The sequence below is a fragment of the Periophthalmus magnuspinnatus genome, chromosome 1, assembly GCF_009829125.3.
Source record: "Periophthalmus magnuspinnatus isolate fPerMag1 chromosome 1, fPerMag1.2.pri, whole genome shotgun sequence".
Classification (NCBI taxonomy): Eukaryota; Metazoa; Chordata; class Actinopteri; order Gobiiformes; family Gobiidae; genus Periophthalmus; species Periophthalmus magnuspinnatus.
In genome coordinates, this window is record NC_047126.1 from 26,418,892 (window position 1) to 26,441,142 (window position 22,251).

The following is a 22,251-nucleotide window of genomic DNA, read 5'->3' on the forward strand; positions in this document are numbered from 1 at the left end:
TGGACTATAACCAGACTAAGCCAAACCTGATGCCTCCAGACCAGAAACTGAACCAGAATCTGGATTTAAACTGGACTTAACAGAACTAGAGACAGTTCTAGTTTAGTGGAGACCCTGTGCAAATTGGATTTTTTTGGTAATTTAAATATTTATTATTTTCACAATTTAACAAATTAATGAATGAAATTGTCTTTTTAAAACCAAATGACACATGGTCCTGCTGTAATCTACTGATGATGAAGAGACAATGGAATCAAAACATCCCACAATAAGCCCTTTGATATGATGTTATTGTCAGTATTAAACTTCATAATTATATATTTACTCTCCCACTAAATGACAATAAGATAAAATATTGTATATTAAATATAACCATTTGGAGCCATGGACTATAACAGAATTAAACCAGGACAAGAACAGGTCAAAACAAGTCAGGACTAAACTAAAGTATAAACCCAGACTTCAGATTAGTCCTAGTTTTGACAAGGTATGCACTGATCCAGCCTTTTCAGTTCTGATACTGATTCTGATACTATAAATTTAAGCATCTGCTGATACCCAATATCAACCGATACCAGTACAGAAACTAAGAACTGCATTCCTTTCCCTAAAACAGAAATAAAAATAAGACAAAACAATGATCCAAATGTTTTTATTTATCACTCAAGTAACTACAGAACAGCTTTGTATACGAAGAAATTCAAACACTATGAGACTTTCTGGGCCATTATAACCTCAATTTATATGTTTGACCAAGATATCGACTGAACTGATATTTGGAAGTTGATATCTGATCCAGCAAATTTTTCAGTAATGGCATCAATATCAGATACTAACATTGGATCTGTGCATCCCTAAACCTCAGACTCCTGGTCACATTGGACTAACCCCAGATTTAGTCCTGGTTTAGACTTTGGACTAACCCCAGACTCGGTCCTGGTTTAGTCCTGGTTTAGAACTTGGACTAACCCCAGACTCGGTCCTGGTTTAGTTCTGGTTTAGACTTTGGACTAACCCCAGACTCGGTCCTGGTTTAGTCCTGGTTTAGAACTTGGACTAACCCCAGACTCGGTCCTGGTTTAGTTCTGGTTTAGACTTTGGACTAACCCCAGACTCGGTCCTGGTTTAGTCCTGGTTTAGAACTTGGACTAACCCCAGACTCGGTCCTGGTTTAGTTCTGGTTTAGACTTTGGACTAACCCCAGACTCGGTCCTGGTTTAGTCCTGGTTTAGAACTTGGACTAACCCCAGACTCGGTCCTGGTTTAGTTCTGGTTTAGACTTTGGACTAACCCCAGACTCGGTCCTGGTTTAGTTCTGGTTTAGACTTTGGACTAACCCCAGACTCGGTCCTGCCCTGTGAGTGATAAGACTAGGGCTTGGTCCAGACCGGGAGGATAAACCTGTTCTGGTCCTGGGAGTGGCTCAGATCCTAGTCTAGTTCTACAGGTCTGTCACATCAGTGCAGTCCTCCCCAGCATCAGCACAGGTGAGACACAAATACTACTGCACTACTACTACGACTACTACTACTACTACAACAACTGCTACTGCTACTACTATAATACTAATAGTGGCAACATACTTACTTTCTGCTCCACACAGGTAAGAAACATTGAAATACTACTAGTACAGACTATTATTCACAAATACTTATGATACTAACTGATACGATGAGTACTGCTACTGCTAAGAATAGTACTACAACATACTGTTTATCTTTCCACAGGTGAGGCACAAATACTTCTACTACTTTAATAAATTGTTATCATTTCCATTGTTTCTCCTACTACTGATACTAACAAATAACACTACTGCTACTGCTACTACTACTACTACTACTACTACTGACACAGGGAAGACATTACCTACTATACTATAGTATTATTCATGTTACTACTACTTATACTGGTTCTAGTACTTTTACTGTAATATATTACCATCTACACAGGTGAGACATTGAAATGTCACTACTGCCCTTAAACTACTAATAGTACTACTAATTGTACTACAACTGCTACTACTGCTACTGCCTTTTCTTATGAAGGGTCTGCCACCTTGTGGTCTTTATAGAGAGGTTTTTGCTTTGCTTAGAATGTTCCGCATTATGGCATTAAACACATCTAGCTAAAATGTATTTTAGTAGTGTTTTTATTGCTCAAAATAATTTTCAAAAACATGCACTAAACCCAGACTTCAGATTAGTCCTAGTTTTGACAAGGTATACACAGATCTGACTTGTAATTTGGCTTGGCTGTGTCATTTGCTTGTCTCCATGTTTAATGCCATGCTATGGAGACAACACTAAGGGGACAAAGAGGTGGTGACCCTCCAAAAAGTTACATAATGCACCTTTAAACCTCAGGAAGCTAAGCTGTAAAAATAATGAATTAATTAAAAAGATAAAATAATCTGTATTTGTAAGTATTTGTATGTATTTGTATGTGTGGAATATTATTCACAAGAGCTTTTCTAATTCTAATTCATCAACAGCTCACAATCCATATCCAATATATATATATTATATATACAATATATATGGTATAATATGTATAATATCTGTGATAGTGAGCGCAACCACATCTCTGCCAACTCACCCCATAGTAATGAGAATAATTATCATTACTAGAGTAGCAGTAGTAGCAGCAGCAATCAGTTGTAGTAAGCAGTATTAGTAGTAGTAGCAGTAGTAGTAACATTAATAGTAATAGTTGTGGTAGGTGTAATATTCTTAATAATTCTTAATAATAATAATACATTATATTTTATTAGCATGTTTGAAAATCAACTCACAAGGAGGTTGGCCACAAAGTCATAGTAGCAGTAGGCCTGTCATGGTAATCACAATATCAACCCATCGTTCAGTATATGAAAGCTGGGACAATATATTTTTGGGCTCAATATTTAGTGTGTGTTTTTCTTTGCAGTAGTGGTAAGATTTTTGTCATTTTAGTTTTGATATGAAAAGACGTGAGCTGTAGAGAGTTGAATAAGTGACTTATTCAACTCTCTACAGCTCACATCTTTTGGCTAATTATCACTTAATTCTGCAATCATCTATCTATGTATAAAAAATGTTTACTGGTCTTATCCCGCATTGCGTCAGTGGCATAAAGTAGTTTCAAAATGATTGTTTATCAATATATTTCTCTGTAGCAATATACTGTGCTAAAACATTTGTTACAGGCTTAAGTAGCAGCAGTAGTAACACTAGGAACAACACTGGGTAAATAAGTATCTTAAAGGTTTTATAATAGGCTAAGTTTACTCTTTTGAGCTTTAAGCCATGTTATAATTTTGGTACCTCATCAAAAACGCACCTGGAGTTATGTTTTGTTTCATTCATACATGTTTGAGTAATCGTTTATTATTAGTCTGTCTACACTTCCAAAGCTCAAAATGCTCTGTTCCACCTTGTGATGTTATAAAGTGGTAGATTTTAAGTTAACAGCTACTTTTTAGCTTTTGTTAGGTAGAGATTGGTAATTCTAGGGCTGAAACTAATAAACTTCCTTTATTACCACATCATCACACAACATCACAAGGTGGAACAAAGTGTTTTCTGTGTTTTCTTCTGACAGAAGAAACAAGATTATAACATAGAATAGAAAATGGTGTAATATGGCCCTTTAACAGTACTTTTCTCCGCAGTCCGCGCGATGCCGGTGCAGTCCACTTTGTCCAGGGCCCGGTCCGGTCTAATCCAGGCCATCGTCACTCAGTCCGATGGGAAGTCCTTTGAGGACCTCCGCTCCGAGTGTCTCCAGAGGGGGGTGCTGTTCGAAGATCCAGACTTCCCTGCTGAAGACAAGTCGCTGTTCTTCAGCGAGAACGTCCCAGTCAACTTTGAATGGAAGAGACCCAAGGTACAGAACCAGGACTAGACCAAGACTAGACCAGTAGTAGACCAGGACTGAACCAGGACTGAACCAGCACTAAACCAGGATTAAAGCAGGACTGAACCAGCATTGAACCAGTACTAAACCATGACTGGACCAGATCTCCTGAAGAAATCTAGACTAAACCAGTTAAAATGCAGATTTGTAATACAGAGAGTTGGCTCTAGTCACTAACAGAAATGATCAGGTTCAACATATGTGATTTACCTTTTGGATATTTCATGGTAAAGTACAATGCGATCAATACTCCCCATCTGGGAGTATGACATAATCACATCTAGAATCTGAAAACCACAGTTTGGACAAGTACATATTCTCATTTCAAGCGAAAAATATTGTCATTTTACACTAATTCTATTGGCAAATTTGATTTTAATACCGTCAACATTCACTCAAATCAAGATAAGTACTACTAATTCAAGTAATAATGAACTTATTATCTTATTTAAGATTGGAATTTTTTCCAGGAGAGCTGTAGTATTAGCACTGAGGTATGTGAGCTCTTCTATTGACACAGTTTTGTTGCTCAACTGGTTTTGCCTTAATCACCTACAAGTATTTACATTCACTCACCCTTTCATTATCTGTGCCAGAGACCATAGAGTGTAAAGAGAGAAAATGTATTAACTTTCAACTATTTCTACTACGGCTATTATTACCACTACTACTATTACTACTACTCCTACTACTACTACTGCTATGCTACTACTACTACTACTACTGCTACTACTACTACTAGACAGACAAGACTGAAGTCATCATCTTTGGCCCACAGAAACATAGAGAAAGTGTCAGCAGTCACCTCCAGTCTCTCTCTGTAAAACCTTCAAATCAGGCGAGAAATCTAGGGGTAATAATGGACTCAGACTTGAACTTTAACAGCCACATCAAATCAACCACATCTGTAGCTTTTTACCACCTAAAAAACATAGCAAAAATCAAAGTTATACTGTCAAAACCAGACTTAGAGAGACTTATCCATGCATTTGTCTCCAGTAGGTTAGACTACTGTAACGGCCTGCTCACTGGCCTCTCCAAACGAGCCTTAACACAGCTGCAGTACATCCAGAATGCTGCTGCTCGGGTCCTGACTAGAACCAGGAAGTATGAGCACATAAGTCCTGTGCTCAGGTCTCTGCACTGGCTTCCTGTAGCTCAAAGAATAGATTTTAAAGCAGTTCTGCTTGTGTATAAGTCTCTCCATGGCCTAGGTCCAAAGTATATCTCCGACATGTTAGTGCCATATGAACCATCTCGCAATTTGAGGACTTCAGGGATCGGCCTCCTGCTGGTGCCCAGAGTCAGGACTAAACATGGGGAATCAGCGTTTAAGTTTTATGCAGCTAAAACTTGGAACAGTCTTCCTGAAGATGTGAGACGGGCCTCGACTTTGACAATGTTTAAATCCAGGCTCAAAACGGTTCTGTTTAGCTGTGCATACGACTGAAAGGTTTTTATTCTGCACTCTTCTCTTTTAATGGTAATTTTATGATGACAAAAGAAACATGGACTGATGGACTTTTATTAGACATAGTAAAGTGACAGGAAAGTATTTGAGAAGTGACAGGAAAGTTTTTTGTAAAGTAATGGGAAAATTCTTAAACTGAGCAAGACAGTGTTTAAAGAGAGAGTTTTTAAAGGGTGCAAACGAGTGGGTGAGAGAGTTGCAGATTGAGTGATTATTTATGTTTTGATTTGTGTGATTTTAATGCCTTTCTTATTCTGTAAAGCACTTTGAATTACCTTGTGTACGAATTGTGCTATACAAATAAACTTGCCTTGCCTTACTACTACTTGTAGTACCTCTAAAATCAATGCTACAATTTCTTCTAACCCATTCAGTCTCACACATTTTTCTGATAACAGGTCTAAACTATTACTAAAATGTGTTTTGTCTCATCCCTAGTTTGATGGAATTGGCCTAAACAAGTTCAGCTACATTCATAACTTTAAGATCGTCAATAGTAGTATTAAAAGAAGAAAAGTCTATGTAATAGATTGTAGATACAATGGAGTCTCAGTGAACCAAAATTGTATTAGCTGACTGCTCATTTTGGGAGACAGGGATTCATATGGGACAACAGTGAGGGAGTGAGCTGAAGATGTCGTATTTTTTGGCATTTATAAGTAAAAGTCATGAAACTCATGACTCAAAACTCTTGACTGACAAGTTGAATCTGATTTTATATAAATACATTTTTTCCTAGTACTTGTTTCGGGATAAATAATTGTTTTTGCATGAACTCCAGTGCAGGTGTAATCTTATGAATGCTGTGTGGGTCAGATACCTAGAGGTATACAATAGTTTTGAAAGCTTTTACTAATCGATAGACAGGACATGTCTTAAGACAACCAAGAATGTATTTAGTCAAATACAGACCTACTAAACTGAACAAATTACATATACAGTTCACATTTGGACCTTTCCTGAATAGATCAATCTGTTTCTGATCTGTATAAGATTCTTAATTTTCATTGTGGTATCAAAATCAGTATTGAGTGTTGAAGCGTTTTCTTTTGTATCGAAATCAAATGTGATTTTAGTGACATTTGCACAAAAGAGAAGATGAAGTATTCCAAAAATCCCATGTATTTCAGAACATGTTTGTAGAGGTCTAAACTAGAGGGTTAGCAGGTTTTGATATTAATCCCTAAATAATTTCAGTCTTTGAGACGTTCTAATTGAGCCCATTTAAAGTGAATTCCTGTGCGAATATCCTGGCCGTAGTCATGTAGTTCAGCTGACTCACAGACCAGTCTTTGGGTGTGTGAGTTTGTACATACCTGAGCTGCCTCAGTGTAGGTGGAGCTGTTTAAAATGTAAAGAATGCACCACACCTCTGATACTTTATGATATCACCAGTACAAAGAAATACTTCAGTTACACTTACATAGCTTATGTGAGGTCATCTTAAAGGGACTGGAAATTAGCACGAAAGAAACTGTATATATCCTGTGTTTGCACTGGGTTTTTTTTTTTTTTTTAAGTATTACAATCACATCTGAACTTGAGGTGCCATTGTCTTAATCTGCAGATAGAGGCACATACAAGTTTTTCTCATTCTCAGTTTATGGACAGGCCTCATGTGAAGCTCAGAACCTCCACAAATTCACTCACTGAGCTGCAGAGGCTGCACTAGCACTGGTTCATGATTGGCTGCAGGTGCTGGTGCTAGATATTCGACATGGCAACACTGAAATTTCCCCATTATGGCACAAATAAATATTCTCTTACAGGGGCATAGGAGGATGAGAGGGGATCTGACATACTTCTAAACCTGGTTGTTTTGTAGGAGCTGTGTGATGACCCCCAGTTCATCGTAGGAGATGCAAACCGCACAGACATCTGCCAAGGACAACTGGGTAAGTCACTTTAAAGATGCACTTGTAATGTTTCTGCTGGTCTCCATGGAGATGTTATTGTTTTGAGTCCTGGTTAAGTCTGGGTTTAGGCCAGGAATAGTCCAAATTTTAGTCCAGGTTTAACCCTTTAATCCTGCATGTTTCTTTTATTGGAGGATGGAGTTGTAGATGAGAGAAGACGATTACTTTTTCAAATTCTTGTTTTTAGACAAAGGTGTTTCTGGATGATTTAAGCCCAAACTCTGACTCTGCCCCTTTTAATATGACACACTGACACACAGCAACTAATGGCGTCGTCCTGCTTTAGTCCTTCTTTAGTCCTGCTTTAGTCCTGCTTTAGTCCTGCTTTAGTCCTGCTTTAGTCCTTCTTTAGTCCTGCTTTAGTCCTGCTTTAGTCCTGCTTTAGTCCTGCTTTAGTCCTGCTTTAGTCCTGCTTTAGTCCTGCTTTAGGCCTGCTTTAGGCCTGCTTTAGTCCTGCTTTGGTCCTGCTTTAGTCCTGCTTTAGTCCTGCTTTAGTCCTTCTTTAGTCCTGCTTTAGTCCTGCTTTAGTCCTGATTCAGTCCTGGTCTAGTCCTGGTCTCTCTTGTTGGTGACTGTTGGCTTGTTGAACCCAGGTTTAGTTCTGGTTTAGACTTGCTTTAGTCCTGGTTCAGTCCTGGTCTCGTCATAGTCTAGTCATGATCTAACCCCAGTCTCTCTGGTAGGTGACGTTTGGCTGTTGGCTTGTTTAGTCCTGATCCAATCCTGGTTCAGTCCTGGTCTAGTCTTAGTCTAACCATAGTCTCTCTTGTAGGTGACTGTTGGCTCTTAGCCGCCATTGCATCTCTGACCCTAAAGAAAGATGCTTTGGCTCGAGTGGTTCCTCATGACCAAGACTTTGGACGCAGATACGCTGGGATGTTCCACTTCCAGGTGAGTGATGGTAAATCTTTTATTCATGTTTAATGGCACCAATCATCCTCATTTTTACATTGCTATTTAATTATTATGTGTTTGTGTATATTTATCAGTTTAAGATCATAAAAAGAACTGTGCTCATTAATTACATTTTTAATTGGCCCACAGTACACATTGATATTTTATACGAGCAGATCTACCTGTAGGCAGAGTAAGTAAGTAATGATTTAACACCTGAACAACTTTTTTTTACTTAATTTACTTTACTTTACTTTCTTTAATTTTATGCTATAATGTGATCACTTTTATAGCATTTTCAAATTGTATGCTGTAATGTGCCAACTTCAATATCAATATCATCTTCAAGAAAACACTCATGTTCCACCATATGATGTCATGTGGTAATACAGGAAGTGCTACACTGTGTTTTTAAACTCTATACACCTTTCAGTAGCTGTTAACTACTGCTTCATGACATCACAAGGTGGAACAGAGCATTCTGAGCTTTGGAGATGTACAGACTAACAATAAAGGATTACTCAAGCATGAGTGAAAGAAAAACAAAACACAACTCCAGGTATATTTTTGATGAGCTAACAACATTCTAACATGACTTAAAGCGCACAAGAGGGAATTTTGTGTAATATAGGACCTATAGTCTGTATAAGAGTTACTAAGAATACAGGAATCATGATAACATCAAAACTGTGATCTAGCTCTAAGAAAATTGTGATTTAAAAAATAAAAAATCACAATCACAACCCCTACTGTAAACTCTATCAGTTATGAAGTCGTCTCCCTCACCTTCAACTTTGTGTTTGTCTTCAGTTTTGGCAGCACAACAAGTGGTTGGACATTGTGGTGGACGACCGACTCCCAACGGTCAGAAACCAACTGGTGATGCTTCACTCGGCCTCCAGCAACGAGTTCTGGAGCGCTCTGCTGGAGAAGGCCTACGCCAAGTGAGCTGCAGTGTGGTTATCCTGTCTCCTCCTCTTAGTAAAGAGGTTGCGAGATAGACTCCTGATGTGTGAGTGTCAGAGTGGTTAGCCTATGGTTCTTACAGGTTACATGGCAGTTATGAGGCATTGAAAGGGGGAAGTACGATGGAGGCAATGGAGGACTTCACAGGGGGAGTGGGAGAACACTACGACCTGAAGTCTTCTCCAAATGACCTGTTCGCCATCATGAAGAAAGCCCTGGACCGAGGATCCATGATGGGCTGCTCCATCAATGTGACTACTACTGCTATACTACTACTATTATGACTACAGCAACTTCTACTACTACTGCTATTACTACTACTACTACAGCAACTACTACTAGTAGTAACACTGCTAATACTACTATTACTACTGCTACTGCCACAACAACTGTGTCTGCTGTTGCTGCTACTGCTGCTCCTATTACGCCAACAACAACTATTGCTGTTGCCATTGCTGCTACTTCCACTACTGCATCTAAAACTACTGTTACTTATGCTGTTGCTGCCACTACTACTGCCACTAATATTACTACTATGTTTATCTGAGTAAATATTTGTATTTTTCTACCTCTGCTTAGATTTTTTATAATATAATTAAATGTTTTAAACATTTCCTCCTGCAGATCACAAGTTCTGCAGAGTCTGAGGCCCGCACCAGCACAGGTTTGGTGAAGGGACACGCCTACTCCATCACTGGAGTGGAGGAGGTAGGACTTTAGTCTCTGTTATCCTCTTTGTTTATACAGACAGTATAATCAGTCTCCTATCTCTCTTGGTTAACTGTGATTCCTCACAAAATAACTTATTGTAAATACTTGAATTATATATGTACATATTTGTGATCTAGTTTATAAAAAGATAAACAAGTACATACATAATCTGAGACAGTCAATAGGCTGTGTGCACAGCAGCACACAAACTAGCTCACTGTGTCTCAAAGCTTTTATTAAAATCATATTTATTAAAATCAAAACTTAAAATAAACAATCTACTAAAATTCTAACACACACACGCATGTTGTTTCTCTGTGCAGGTGGAGAGCCAAGGTCGTAAAACACGTCTCATCCGCATCAGAAACCCCTGGGGTCAGGTGGAGTGGAACGGCCCCTGGAGCGACAAGTCAGAGTCTAAACACAAACACAAACTTATACACACATACTTGAAATGAAAGATAAATGAAAGTTCATAAGTCATTGGAAAACTTTTAGTTTTTATTTCTTTTCCAAAATAAAAAAAAAAAGGTGTTTGTTCTTCCCTCCAGCTCCAGAGAGTGGAACTACGTAGATCGAGCAGAGAAATCCAGGATCCTTCAGAACTGTACCGACGATGGAGAATTCTGGTGAGAAACGGAAAAAAATGAACAAAAGAGAATATTATATGTTATAACGCTCTGAAGGGGGAGTAACTTAGAGCAGGAAGCAGAGGGAGGGAAGATGTCTGTGTAATTCCCCAGTCGTCCAGGTTTGATCCACAGTAAAAGAAAAATTCAAATCTGTCAACTGGACAAAAAGTTGTTGGAGTGAAACAACAAAAAAATAAAAGGTAACATGGCGAGCTAAATATGTGTTAGCAATTAATATCCCCTAAAAGTAATATGCTTCCTCTTTAAACATAATAATGTTTTAGTGAAAAAGTACTCTATTCTGTCATATTCACTTTAAAAAACACCTTGACCCATCCATCCATCCATTTTCTTCCGCTTATCCGGGGCCGGGTCGCGGGGGCAGCAGTCTAAGCAGGGACTCCCAGACTTCCCTCACCCCGGACACGTCCTCCAGCTCCTCCGGTGGGACCCCAAGGCGTTCCCAGGCCAGCCGAGAGACATAGTCCCTCCAGCGTGTCCTGGGTCTTCCCCGGGGCCTCCTCCCGGTGGGACATGCCCAGAACACCTCCCTAGGGAGGCGTCCAGGAGGCATCCTGAGCAGATGCCCGAGCCACCTCAGCTGGTTCCTCTCAACGTGTAGGAGCAGCAGCTCTACTCCGAGCTCCTCCCGTGTGACCGAGCTCCTCACCCTATCCCTAAGGGTGCGCCCGGCCACTCTGCGGAGGAAGCCCATTTCAGCCGCTTGTATCCGCGATCTTGTCCTTTCGGTCATTACCCAAAGCTCATGACCATAGGTGAGGGTAGGAACGTAGATTGACCGGTAAATCGAGAGCTTCGCCTTCCGGCTCAGCTCCTTCTTTACCACAACGGACCGATACAGCGACCGCATCACTGCAGACGCTGCACCGATCCGCCTGTCAATCTCACGCTCCATCCTTCCCTCACTCGTGAACAAGACCCCGAGATACTTGAACTCCTCCACTTGGGGCAGAGACTCACCACCCACCCGGAGAGAGCAAACCACCTTTTTCCGGTTGAGAACCATGGCCTCGGATTTGGAGGAGCTGATTCTCATCCCAGCCGCTTCACACTCGGCTGCAAACCGCCCCAGTGCCTGCTGCAGGTCCTGGCTTGAAGAAGCCATCAGGACAACATCATCTGCAAACAGCAGAGATGAAATCCTGTGGTTCCCAAACCAGGCCCCCTCCGGCCCCTGGCTGCGCCTAGAAATTCTGTCCATAAATATAATGAACAGAACCGGTGACAAAGGGCAGCCCTGGCGGAGTCCAACATGCACTGGGAACAGGTCTGACTTACTGCCGGCAATGCGAACACAGCTCCTGCTCCGGTCATACAGGGACCGGACAGCCCTTAGCAAAGAGCCCCGGACCCCATACTCCCAGAGCACCCCCCAAAGGACACCACGAGGGACACGGTCGAATGCCTTCTCCAGATCCACAAAACACATGTGGACTGGTTGGGCATACTCCCATGAGCCCTCGAGGACCCGATGGAGAGTATAGAGCTGGTCCAGTGTTCCACGACCAGGACGAAAACCACACTGCTCCTCCTGAATCCGAGGTTCGACTATCGGTCGGATTCTCCTCTCCAGTACCCTGGAATAGACCTTACCGGGAAGGCTGAGGAGTGTGATTCCCCTGTAATTGGAACACACCCTCCGGTCCCCCTTCTTATACAGAGGGACCACCACCCCGGTCTGCCATTCCACAGGTACTGTCCCCGACCGCCACGCGATGTTGCAGAGACGTGTCAGCCAAGACAGTCCCACAACATCCAGAGACTTGAGGTACTCAGGACGGATCTCGTCCACCCCCGGAGCCTTGCCACCGAGGAGCTTGCCAACCACCTCAGTGACTTCAGCCAGGGTGATGGACGAGTCCGCCTCTGGGTCCCCAGTTTCTGCTTCCTCCTCGGAAGACGTGACAGTGGGATTGAGGAGATCCTCAAAGTATTCCTTCCACCGCCCGACAACATCCCCAGTCGAGGTCAGCAGCTCTCCACCCGCACTGTAAACAGTGTTGGTGAAGCACTGCTTTCCCCTCCTGAGGCGTCGGACGGTTTGCCAGAATCTCTTTGAGGCCGTCCGATAGTCCTCCTCCATGGCCTCCCCGAACTCCTCCCAACCCCGAGTTTTTGCCTCTGTGACTGCCCGAGCCACGGCACGCTTGGCCTGCCGGTACTCATCAGCTGCCTTAGGAGTCCCACGAGCCAACAAGGCTCGATAGGACTCCTTCTTCAGCTTGACGGCATCCCTTACTTCCGGTGTCCACCACCGGGTTCGGGGATTGCCGCCGCGACAAGCACCACAGACCTTACGACCACAGCTACGAGCAGCCGCATCAACAATAGAGGTGGAGAACATGGCCCACTCGGAGTCCATGTCTCCAACCTCCCCCGGGATCAGGGAGAAGCTCTCCCGGAGGTGGGAGTTGAAGACCCCCCTGACGGAGGGCTCCGCCAGACGTTCCCAGCAGACCCTCACAATACGCTTGGGCCTGCCAGGTCTGTCCGGCTTCCTCCTCCGCCAGCGGATCCAACTCACCACCAGGTGGTGATCAGTTGACAGCTCAGCCCCTCTCTTCACCCGAGTGTCCAAGACACGCAGTCGGAGGTCAGATGACACGACAACAAAGTCGATCATCGACCTCCGACCTAGAGTGTCCTGGTGCCATGTGCACCGATGGACACCCTTGTGCTCGAACATGGTGTTTGTTATGGACAAGCTGTGGCTAGCACAGAAGTCCAATAACAAAACACCGCTCGGGTTCAGATCGGGGAGGCCGTTCCTCCCAATCACGCCCCTCCAAGTGTCACTGTCGTTACCCACATGGGCGTTGAAGTCCCCCAGGAGAACAACGGAGTCCCCGGTTGGTGCACTGTCTAGTACCCCTCCCAGGGACTCCAAGAAGGCCGGGTACTCTGCACTGCTGTAGGCCGACACAACAGTGAGAGACCTGTCCCCGACCCGAAGGCGCAGGGACGCGACCCTCTCGTTCACCGGAGTGAACCCCAACACGCAGCGGCTGAGCTGTGGGGCAATGAGCAAGCCCACACCAGCTCGCCGCCGCTCCCCGCGGGCAACGCAAGAGAAATGGAGAGTCCAACCCCTCTCAAGAAGATGGGTTCCAGAGCCCAAAACACCTTGACTTTAGCTCAAAATTGACTATAACTATATTGATTCCTCCTTTGTAGCATTATTTTATGGTTATGTGTTTTTTAGGATGGAGTTTGAGGACTTTAAGAGAAACTACGACACAGTGGAGATCTGTAACATGACCCCTGACGCCCTGAGTGACGACACCAAACGGCACTGGGAGGTAAACCTGTTTGAGGGCAGCTGGATCAGGGGCGCCACCGCTGGAGGCTGCCGCAACTACATCGGTGAGACACAACGGGATGTTTAAAGCTCACATCTTATAACAGATTTATTTTAATTCTGGGCGTTTAACCATATTATAATGTTTTTGTGGGACGTCAGATGAGTTTCCACATTTTGCAGTTTACATAAAAGAATCAGTCTAGGAAATAAAGCTAAGAGCCAAGGCTGATTTGCCGCCATGTTTGAAAGAACTTTGAGTAATGTGTACAAAATAAAGTCAGCTCTCAACTTCTGATTATAATCTGATTTCTGGGTTTATAAGATTATTTAAATAACGAAGGGACCATTATCACAAAGAAATTACATGATTTTGCTTTTTACATGTAATTTTAATAATCCAAAAAAGTCAGCCGTTGTGTCTTTAGGCAAGACACTTCACCCACCTTGCTTAATATGAATGTGGTGTGTATGTGTATGTTGGTGGTTATCAGAGGGCCCAATGACACACACTGGCAGCCTCAGTTCAGTCAGTTTGACCCAGGGCAGGTGTGGCTACAACAGGAGCTTGCCATGACTGTTTTCCCTGCTCACTCAGGAGAGATAGATCGTTGGACAGACAGACAGACGGGCAGACAGATAGCTAGCTAGATAGATAGATAGATAGATAGATAGACAGATAGATAGATAATATTAATCCTGTCTTTATTCCAGACACTTTCTGGACCAACCCTCAGTTCCAGCTGCAGTTGGTGGATGCAGACGATGAGGATGACGTGTGCAGTGTGGTCATCGCTCTGATGCAGAAAAACAGAAGAAAACTCCGTAAAGAGGGACTGGACCTGGAGACCATTGGCTTTGCGGTCTATGAGGTCAGACTCTCAAGGTTTAAGTCCTCAAAATGGTGCCTTGATGGTTTTCAGTTTCTAGAATGTGATGATGTCATAATCTCATATGCGGCAAGAAACAGTCTTTGCCATTGTTGAACATTATATTTTGTCATGAAATGACAAAAAGTAAATTCATAAGTGTTGAACCTGATTGTTTCTATTAGTGACTTGGCTCATTGAATGTTGTGATGCAATCTGAAACCCAGCAATAGGCTGCACTCACAATTTAGAATTTGATAATGTCATAATCTCAGATGGAGGCAGGAGCCTATGTAACTCTTTAAGATAGAAATAATAGCAATATAGCTAATAGCAAAAGAAAAATTCAATTCTGTTAAATGGACTAATGTTTTTGCATGAAGACGCTACTCTGTTCATCCAAGCCGCTTCTTCAGTTCTGGTCAGATTACTGGTGGACACTGCCTAATATCTGTCTGAAGAGAGGAGCTACCTACACTGAAATTAGCACAACTATTTGTTTACAGTTTTGGTTTAGATCTTTTGGACTTACACTAAATGTGAACTGTGCCAAGCTGGGTCCCAAGCTCTTGTGAGGGTATTGGTACATTCTTTTAGGGAGTGAATGTTTAGTTTCTCCAATAGTGTTCAGTTAACTGCACCCTTCACTACACTGAATGGAGTAGACCACATTTCTTTGTTTATGGCTCAGAGGTTTGTCTTTTGGATGAACCAGTTTCTGTCTTAAAGTGTTTGTAGGTTTGAAATAGACTGGAATTTCATGCTGTCTGAAAATCCTCTGATGCTTTTCAGACACACCAGCTGTGTAGGTTTTGATTCTCCGTTGTCCTGCTTTTTTTTCTGGCTCTCTTAGAGCAGAGACGAACAATGGCACTACTTTTCAAAGCTATTATGAACATATAATTTTAATTAGTTTATTTATACTGACATAGTAGACGTTGAACTTTGTGCCAGGTGTTGTTTCATGAGGATAGGCCCAGTAATTACAGAGATATTAACAATAAACTATGTCAAACTTGCCTACATAGAATTCTGAGCTGTCCTCCAGCTCAGTTTAAACTCCTAGACTGTATATATAAGTGGACATAGCTAACCTGTTGGCCGCTGTGTTTCAAACAGGAAGTGAACGTGGGTGTTATTCGACTCCATTGGCTCTGGCTCCAGTTCACTTTCTGTGGAAAAATGTTGTTCTCAGACCCGTCCTTTTGTTCTTTTGGTCTCAAAATGTTCATATTAATCCACTCTACATGATCTGGGGGGTTTTATTTTGCTATTTTGTACCTAAATCAAAATATGTACATTAATAACAGACCAGTCAGGTGCCTTCTTTCTCAGAAGCGTTAGCAACAGGTTTGATTGATGAAGTTGCTAAAGGTCTGCCCCCTGCCGACCCAGTGCTCCAGCCTCACTCCAAATTGGCTCTTTGATTGCTATGATATTTGCGGTCAGAATTACAAAAATAGAGTTTGGCTTCATGTTACCCACTATAACTGCTAGCCTCATTTGGAGCCGAACGCTGGGTGCAGTCACACTCCCTTAGTCCACTTGTTTATACAGTCTATTTAAACAAGGGATTATACAATGATCTGATGTCATGTGAATGTATTGAATCTGTTTAAATCCCTGTATTTCCATGTCTCCAGGCCCCAAACGACACTGACCAGTTGGGGAAGGACTTTTTCCGCTACCATGCTTCTAAAGCTCGGAGTCGGACCTACATCAACATGAGGGAGGTGGCGGAGCGGTTTACTCTGCCCCCAGGACGCTACCTCCTCGTTCCCACCACCTTCCAACCGCACCATGAGGCGGACTTCATCGTCAGGATCTTCTCTGAGAAAAAGGCAGATGCACTGTACGGATTTACATAAAACATCTGAACATATAAAGGCACTGTTAACTTGATTTTTGCTGTCTTAAAAACATGAAAAACAGAATTCATTAATTTTATACAGATTACAGTGGTCCAAAGTAATGTTGTCATGATGCAAAAATTTCAAATTCGATTTTGATACTAAGGAATAGACTTGATACTCAATAGCAATTCGATACCACGATGATAAAAAACACTCTTTATTTAGCCAATAGAGTGTGATTTTCAACATTAAAGCATAGTCCTTTTATTTTCCCATGTGGCCTTGGGCCCATGGGTGTATACTAGTCTATGTGTCTCATATTTGTTCTGATACAGCTCAAGATTATTCTAAAGATATTCAGGAAAGGCTCATTTCTGTTCTGTAAATGTGACTTTTTTAGTATTGATCCTTGCTCCAGTTCGATACCAGTTTTAGTATCAATTAGTATCTGATTTAGGAACTTTTGGCAACACTGCTTACTTTGCCTAGAATGTATGGCCACAGTATGGCATTCATCTTATCCATCTTTATTGGAATTAAATTATATGTCTTGTTTTTGTTGCTAAAATAATACCTTGAAACTCATGCGTTCATACTGTGAATGTGGGGTCGCCTCTCCATAGAACTGACCTATAACTTGTTGTCACCCGTTTATCTCCATAGAGAGTTTAATATATACTGTAGAAAATTTGTGGCAAAGCAATAACATCTCCATGTCCAGTAGAGGGTCTATGTGCTGGACCCTCCACCAAAAATTTGCATAGTGCACCATTAATTGAAACTCCTACCCCTTGTTTCCACAGAGAGATGGGGGCCACAATCGATGCAGATCTGCCAGAGGTAAGTGGACCCAATAGGAACAGTGTGATTGGTTTAAGAAGTATCCACACTCCGCCCCTGCAGCCAGGTGTTTGCAATCAGAAACCCCTGGCTGTGTGATGTCATGTAGTACTTGAAATTTCAGTGGCCACTGAAGGCAGTGCACACTTAGACTAGAAAGCTGCAAATGTAGTTAGTTTGCAATAAAACTGCCAAATAATGACGAGGAACAGAAGACAATAAAACACCATATACACAGTTTAGTAACAAAAAAGTAGATTAGTGTTTAGTTCCACTTTAAATATTCTATTAATGGTCATTTGTAAATCTTTGTGTTTGTGTTTAGCCTCCGATGCCTAGCGCTCCAGAGGAAGAGACCGATGAGGAGAAGTATTTGAGGAAACTGTTTGAGCAGCTGGCTGGTTCTGTAAGGACCATAAAAAAAAACTTTAAATCACTCTACAATGATGTGTTTTTATTTAATTAAATATTTATGTTTTTGTGTTGAACTAGGATCAGGCCATCGATGTGTATGAACTTCAGGAAATGCTCAATGGAGTCCTCAGCAGAAGTAAGGAGGAAATCAGTTTTACAACCAAAAATGTACATGTATCTCTATGATGGAATGTTCAGCAGTTACTATGGTGATGCAAACACATTTTCAGGAGCCTGGTCCAGGTCCTGTTTAGGTGTGAGAGTAAATAATTGAAAAACAGTTGGCAAATGCTAGCTAGTTTGAGACTGTCATTTTATGCGAGAGAGAGAGACCTGTTTAACACATCATCTCACCAGAGCACACTCACACACACCATCACACACCCAGGGAGTGCTGAGGACATTAGCTGCAAGTATCAATAAAAACACATGAAACTAAATAAATACAAGATGGACAAGTTTGGTGCTACACTGTGGAACATTCCAGACAAAGCAATTACATATCCATGGAGACAAACTGAAAAAAGTGACATAGTGCATCTAGTAGCAACCGATAACTTAATAACAGCCAATAATGTAATGATATCCAATACTGTTATAATTGTGTCCAATTTGAATTCTAATAAGCCCGTAAGGTAATAACAGCTCAATAATGTAATAACTATGATGAGCCAATAACATATTGCCAATAATGCACCACAAAAGAAAAGATTTGCCCTTCTGAGTGCCAAACAGTGACAGTGTCTAATCTAGGACTAAACCAGGTCTAAAAGTGCACTACATCATTTCCACTGTAGTTCTAAACAAGAAATGATCCAAAAGAGAACAAAAAAGTTGATAAAATGAACTCTAAAATAGGCTAACTAGAAACTGAAGAGTGGCCTGAACCAGCTTACCAGAGGTACAGATACCACGGTTTGAGAAACACTGTAACAAGTAATAAGTAATAATGCAATAAGATATTACATTATTGGCTGGTTATTGTAGCTTTGGCTTGACAATGAAAATGTTCCCTGATGATGCAGTCAATAATGTAGCTATTATTATTATTATTATTATTATTATTATTATTACATTATTGGCCCGTTATTACACTATAGGGTTATTATATTTAAATTTGTCCAAAATAATTACACTATTGGCCATTTTCACTTTATTGGCTGTTATCATGTTATTGATTGCTACACACATGTACATAGACTAAGACGAAGTGGACACATACTCATCTTTGTAACTTGAATGTGTTTTTCAGGGAAGGAGATCAAGTTTGAGACTCTGAGCCTTCACACGTGTCACAGCATCATCAACCTCATGGATGTATCCTTAAACGGCCTGTAGGTGGCACTAAAATCAGACCTTTGCAGTTTTCTCTACATATGGTTTCATTTATTTAAAGGGCCCATATTACACTATTTTCAGATCTATGTCATAATATTATTTCCTCATTACAAACAGACCTGGAGTTGTGTTTTGTTTCATTCACACATGTTTAACACACAAACCCTGTGTATTTAGGCTGAGTTCTTCTCTCAGACGGAACAGTCTGGTCCACCTTGTGATGTCATGTAGTAATGCAGGAAGTGCTCCACTGTGTTTTTAAATTCCATACATCTTCACTAGAATCATTTGGATGATTACAGCCCTGGAATTGCCAAACTCTATTAAACAAAAGGTAAAAGGAGCAGTTAACTTGAAAACTACTGCTTCATGGCATCACAAGGTGGAACAGAGCGTTTTGAGCTTTGGAGCTGTAGACAGACTAATAATAAAGGTTACTCAAACATGTGTGAATAAAAAAAACACAACTCCCAAGAATGATTTTGGTGAGGTAACAGAATTATAACATGTCATAAAGCTCAAAAGAATCCAATTTGCGTAATATAGGAGCTCTAAAAAAATGTATAATTATTGTAGTTAGATACTTTTTGTACCATCGACAGACAGGGATGTGGCTGCTATTCTGCACCATCGGCCTCTCTGAACACTACTCTTTTCATTTTATTGTCTGTATCTGTCACACATTTGTCCTGTATTTGAGACTTTCCTAAACCAGATGACCTTAGGTGGATAACACTGGGAAAATGGAGTTCCAGGAGTTTAAGGTTTTCTGGGAGAAGTTGAAGAAGTGGATTGTGAGTAAAAATAGAGGTTATGCACCGACATAATTTATATAAAAATTCCCCTTCAACATTCGACTGAGTGGCACTGAGGCAGAACTATGGGCAATACAACAGACAAAATGTGTTTCTTTGCTTTTTTGTCCCATTTATTGCTGATACATTTATCTGTACCAGTGATAAATGTGTGTGTAGTCTGCAATGTCTCTGTTGTTTGGCTAAATGTTAACTGCTTTTCCACTACTTTTTATATTTTTGTTATTACAAGGTGGAACAGAGCATTTTGAGCTTGAGATGTAGACAGACCATTAAAGCAGGATTACTCAAACATGTGTGAATGAAACAAAATACAACTTCGAATAGATTTTTGGGGAGGTAACAACATTCTAACATGGCTTAAAGCTCACAAGAGTCAATTTTGTGTAATATAGGACCTTTAAAAATATTCTTCATTAAGCTGTAGCAGCTCTTCCACAGTATTGATATTTTTGGAGCTTTTACAAAAGAAATTGTCATATAATGTTGCCACTCATTCTAAAATTGCTGAGAACCTGATGGGATTTGGAGGATTTGACGGTTTAATTCTGTTTTAGATGCTGTTTTTGTCGTTTGACACTGACCGCTCTGGGAAGATGTCCTCCTACGAGCTCCGCAGTGCTCTCAATGCTGCAGGTACAAACTAAATATAACTACACCATTTGGACAAACAAGTAAATTTTTTAAGTTTTAGTCTTCTGACTAAAATGAGTTTCAGTTTTAGTTAAAGTGGGACTAAACACCCAACCTTCGCCCACAACCACATTTTAAATAGATCTGCTAAACTGGGCAGTACCTGGAGGACTAAAGGAGAGAATAAGAGGGGAGGAGGGGCTGAGTTCTTCTCTCAAACAGAAAACACTCTGTTCCACCTTGTGATGTCATGGGGTAATACAGGAAGTGCTCCACTGTGTTTTTAAACTCCACACACCTTCACTAGAATCATTTGGATGATTTCAGCCTTTGAATTGCCAATTTCTACTGAACTAAAGGTAAAAGGCAGCTCTTAACTTGAAAATTACCACTACATGACATCACAAGGTGGAACAGAGCATTTTGACAGACTGTGAAAGCAGGATTATTCAAACCTGTGTGAATCAAACAAAAGAAACAACTCAGAATAGATTTTTGAGGAGGTAACAGCTTTATAACATGGTTCAATGTTCTGTAATATAGGACCTTTAAAAGCATTTGTATTTTTCTCTCAGGTATGAAGCTGAACAACAAACTCTTGGCTCTGCTTGGGCTCAGATTTGCTGATAATAAATATGACATCGACTTTGACGACTATCTCACCTGCATCGTGAGACTGGAAAACATGTTCAGTAAGTCACACCAAAACAAAGTCACACAAATATTTACACAGTTCAAATTATTTTCATATATGTATATATATTTTTATTATAGGGTGTTTCCAGGCCATGGACAAGGAGAACAGAGGACGTGTGCGAATGAATATTATGCAGGTAGGAATATATGGTACAGAGGAGGGAGAGTGAATATATGGTACATGAGGCCTAATACTTCTAATAGTTTACTGCATACATATATTTTACTTATTAACATATTTTTTCTATTCTCTGCAGTTCCTGATGCTGTCAATGAACGTTTAAACCAAAGCCGACGAGCCAAAAGAACTTTAACAGGAGAAATATTACAACCAAAGGGTGCAAAAATTCAAGTGTTTAATACAAAATTTTAAATTTATTTTTATTTTTTGGAGCATAGCACAACTGATGTTAAAATGTGGAAAGGGTAAAAGTGCTTTTGGAAATTATTTTTGTGTGATAAAGATTTTTTTTGACTGTTGTTAAAAATGGAAATAAATTTGTCTTGTGTGAACCAGTGGACAGTTCTTCAGCTACACATGTGGTGGCATAAGTAGCTGTAGAAATAACATATATCAGTGGTTCTGTTTTTTGTTTGGGTACCTCCTAAGCTTTTTGTTATAGGAGTTTCCCATAATGTTTTTTTAGAAAGTAGGACTAAATACTTAAGCCTCTTTACCACTGGCATGGTTCGCATGGGTCTGCCTTCGAGGGGGTCTGTTTGGTGTGGGTCCCTCCAGCTGAGTTGCGTTTCCATGCCCCAAGCAAGACTCTCAGGGGGTCCAAGGGGTACGGCTCTGCTCCATGAGACACTGACATCACCCAGACATAACTCATGTCTTAATAAATAAAATCTAAATCATATCTGAGTTATACTCATATTTGTATGGCTGAATTCACAAATTCATAAAAAGCTTTTTTTTAATCCTCAGAATGTATACATTATGCGTAAATGCATTTATTTATTTGCACATTTAGATTTTTATTCATC

At 40.9% G+C, this 22,251-nt stretch overlaps 1 protein-coding gene across 1 annotated transcript; it reads left to right on the forward strand.

Moving 5' to 3' along the window:
* The first annotated feature begins 1,419 nt into the window (after positions 1 to 1,419).
* On the forward strand, positions 1,420 to 21,774 carry capn9 (calpain 9). Its single transcript, XM_033975677.2, has 21 exons — positions 1,420 to 1,487; positions 3,650 to 3,864; positions 7,191 to 7,260; positions 8,054 to 8,172; positions 8,986 to 9,119; positions 9,224 to 9,392; positions 9,766 to 9,849; positions 10,176 to 10,261; positions 10,404 to 10,481; positions 13,708 to 13,868; positions 14,518 to 14,675; positions 16,316 to 16,524; positions 17,329 to 17,365; positions 17,691 to 17,771; positions 17,858 to 17,915; positions 19,032 to 19,096; positions 19,843 to 19,911; positions 20,490 to 20,568; positions 21,141 to 21,257; positions 21,340 to 21,398; positions 21,519 to 21,774. Exons 2-21 carry the CDS (start codon positions 3,658 to 3,660, stop codon positions 21,543 to 21,545), a joined length of 2,067 nt encoding a protein of 688 aa, XP_033831568.1. The 5' UTR covers positions 1,420 to 1,487; positions 3,650 to 3,657; the 3' UTR covers positions 21,546 to 21,774.
* The last annotated feature ends 477 nt before the right edge of the window (positions 21,775 to 22,251 follow it).

Coding starts and splice junctions, on each gene's coding strand:
- capn9 (XM_033975677.2), top strand. CDS start 3,658: ATGCCGGTGCAGTCCACTTTGTCCAGGGCCCGGTCCGGTCTAATCCAG. Junction 8,173..8,985: donor CTGGGATGTTCCACTTCCAG/GTGAGTGATGGT, acceptor GTTTGTCTTCAG/TTTTGGCAGCACAACAAGTG. Junction 17,772..17,857: donor TTGAGCAGCTGGCTGGTTCT/GTAAGGACCATA, acceptor GTGTTGAACTAG/GATCAGGCCATCGATGTGTA.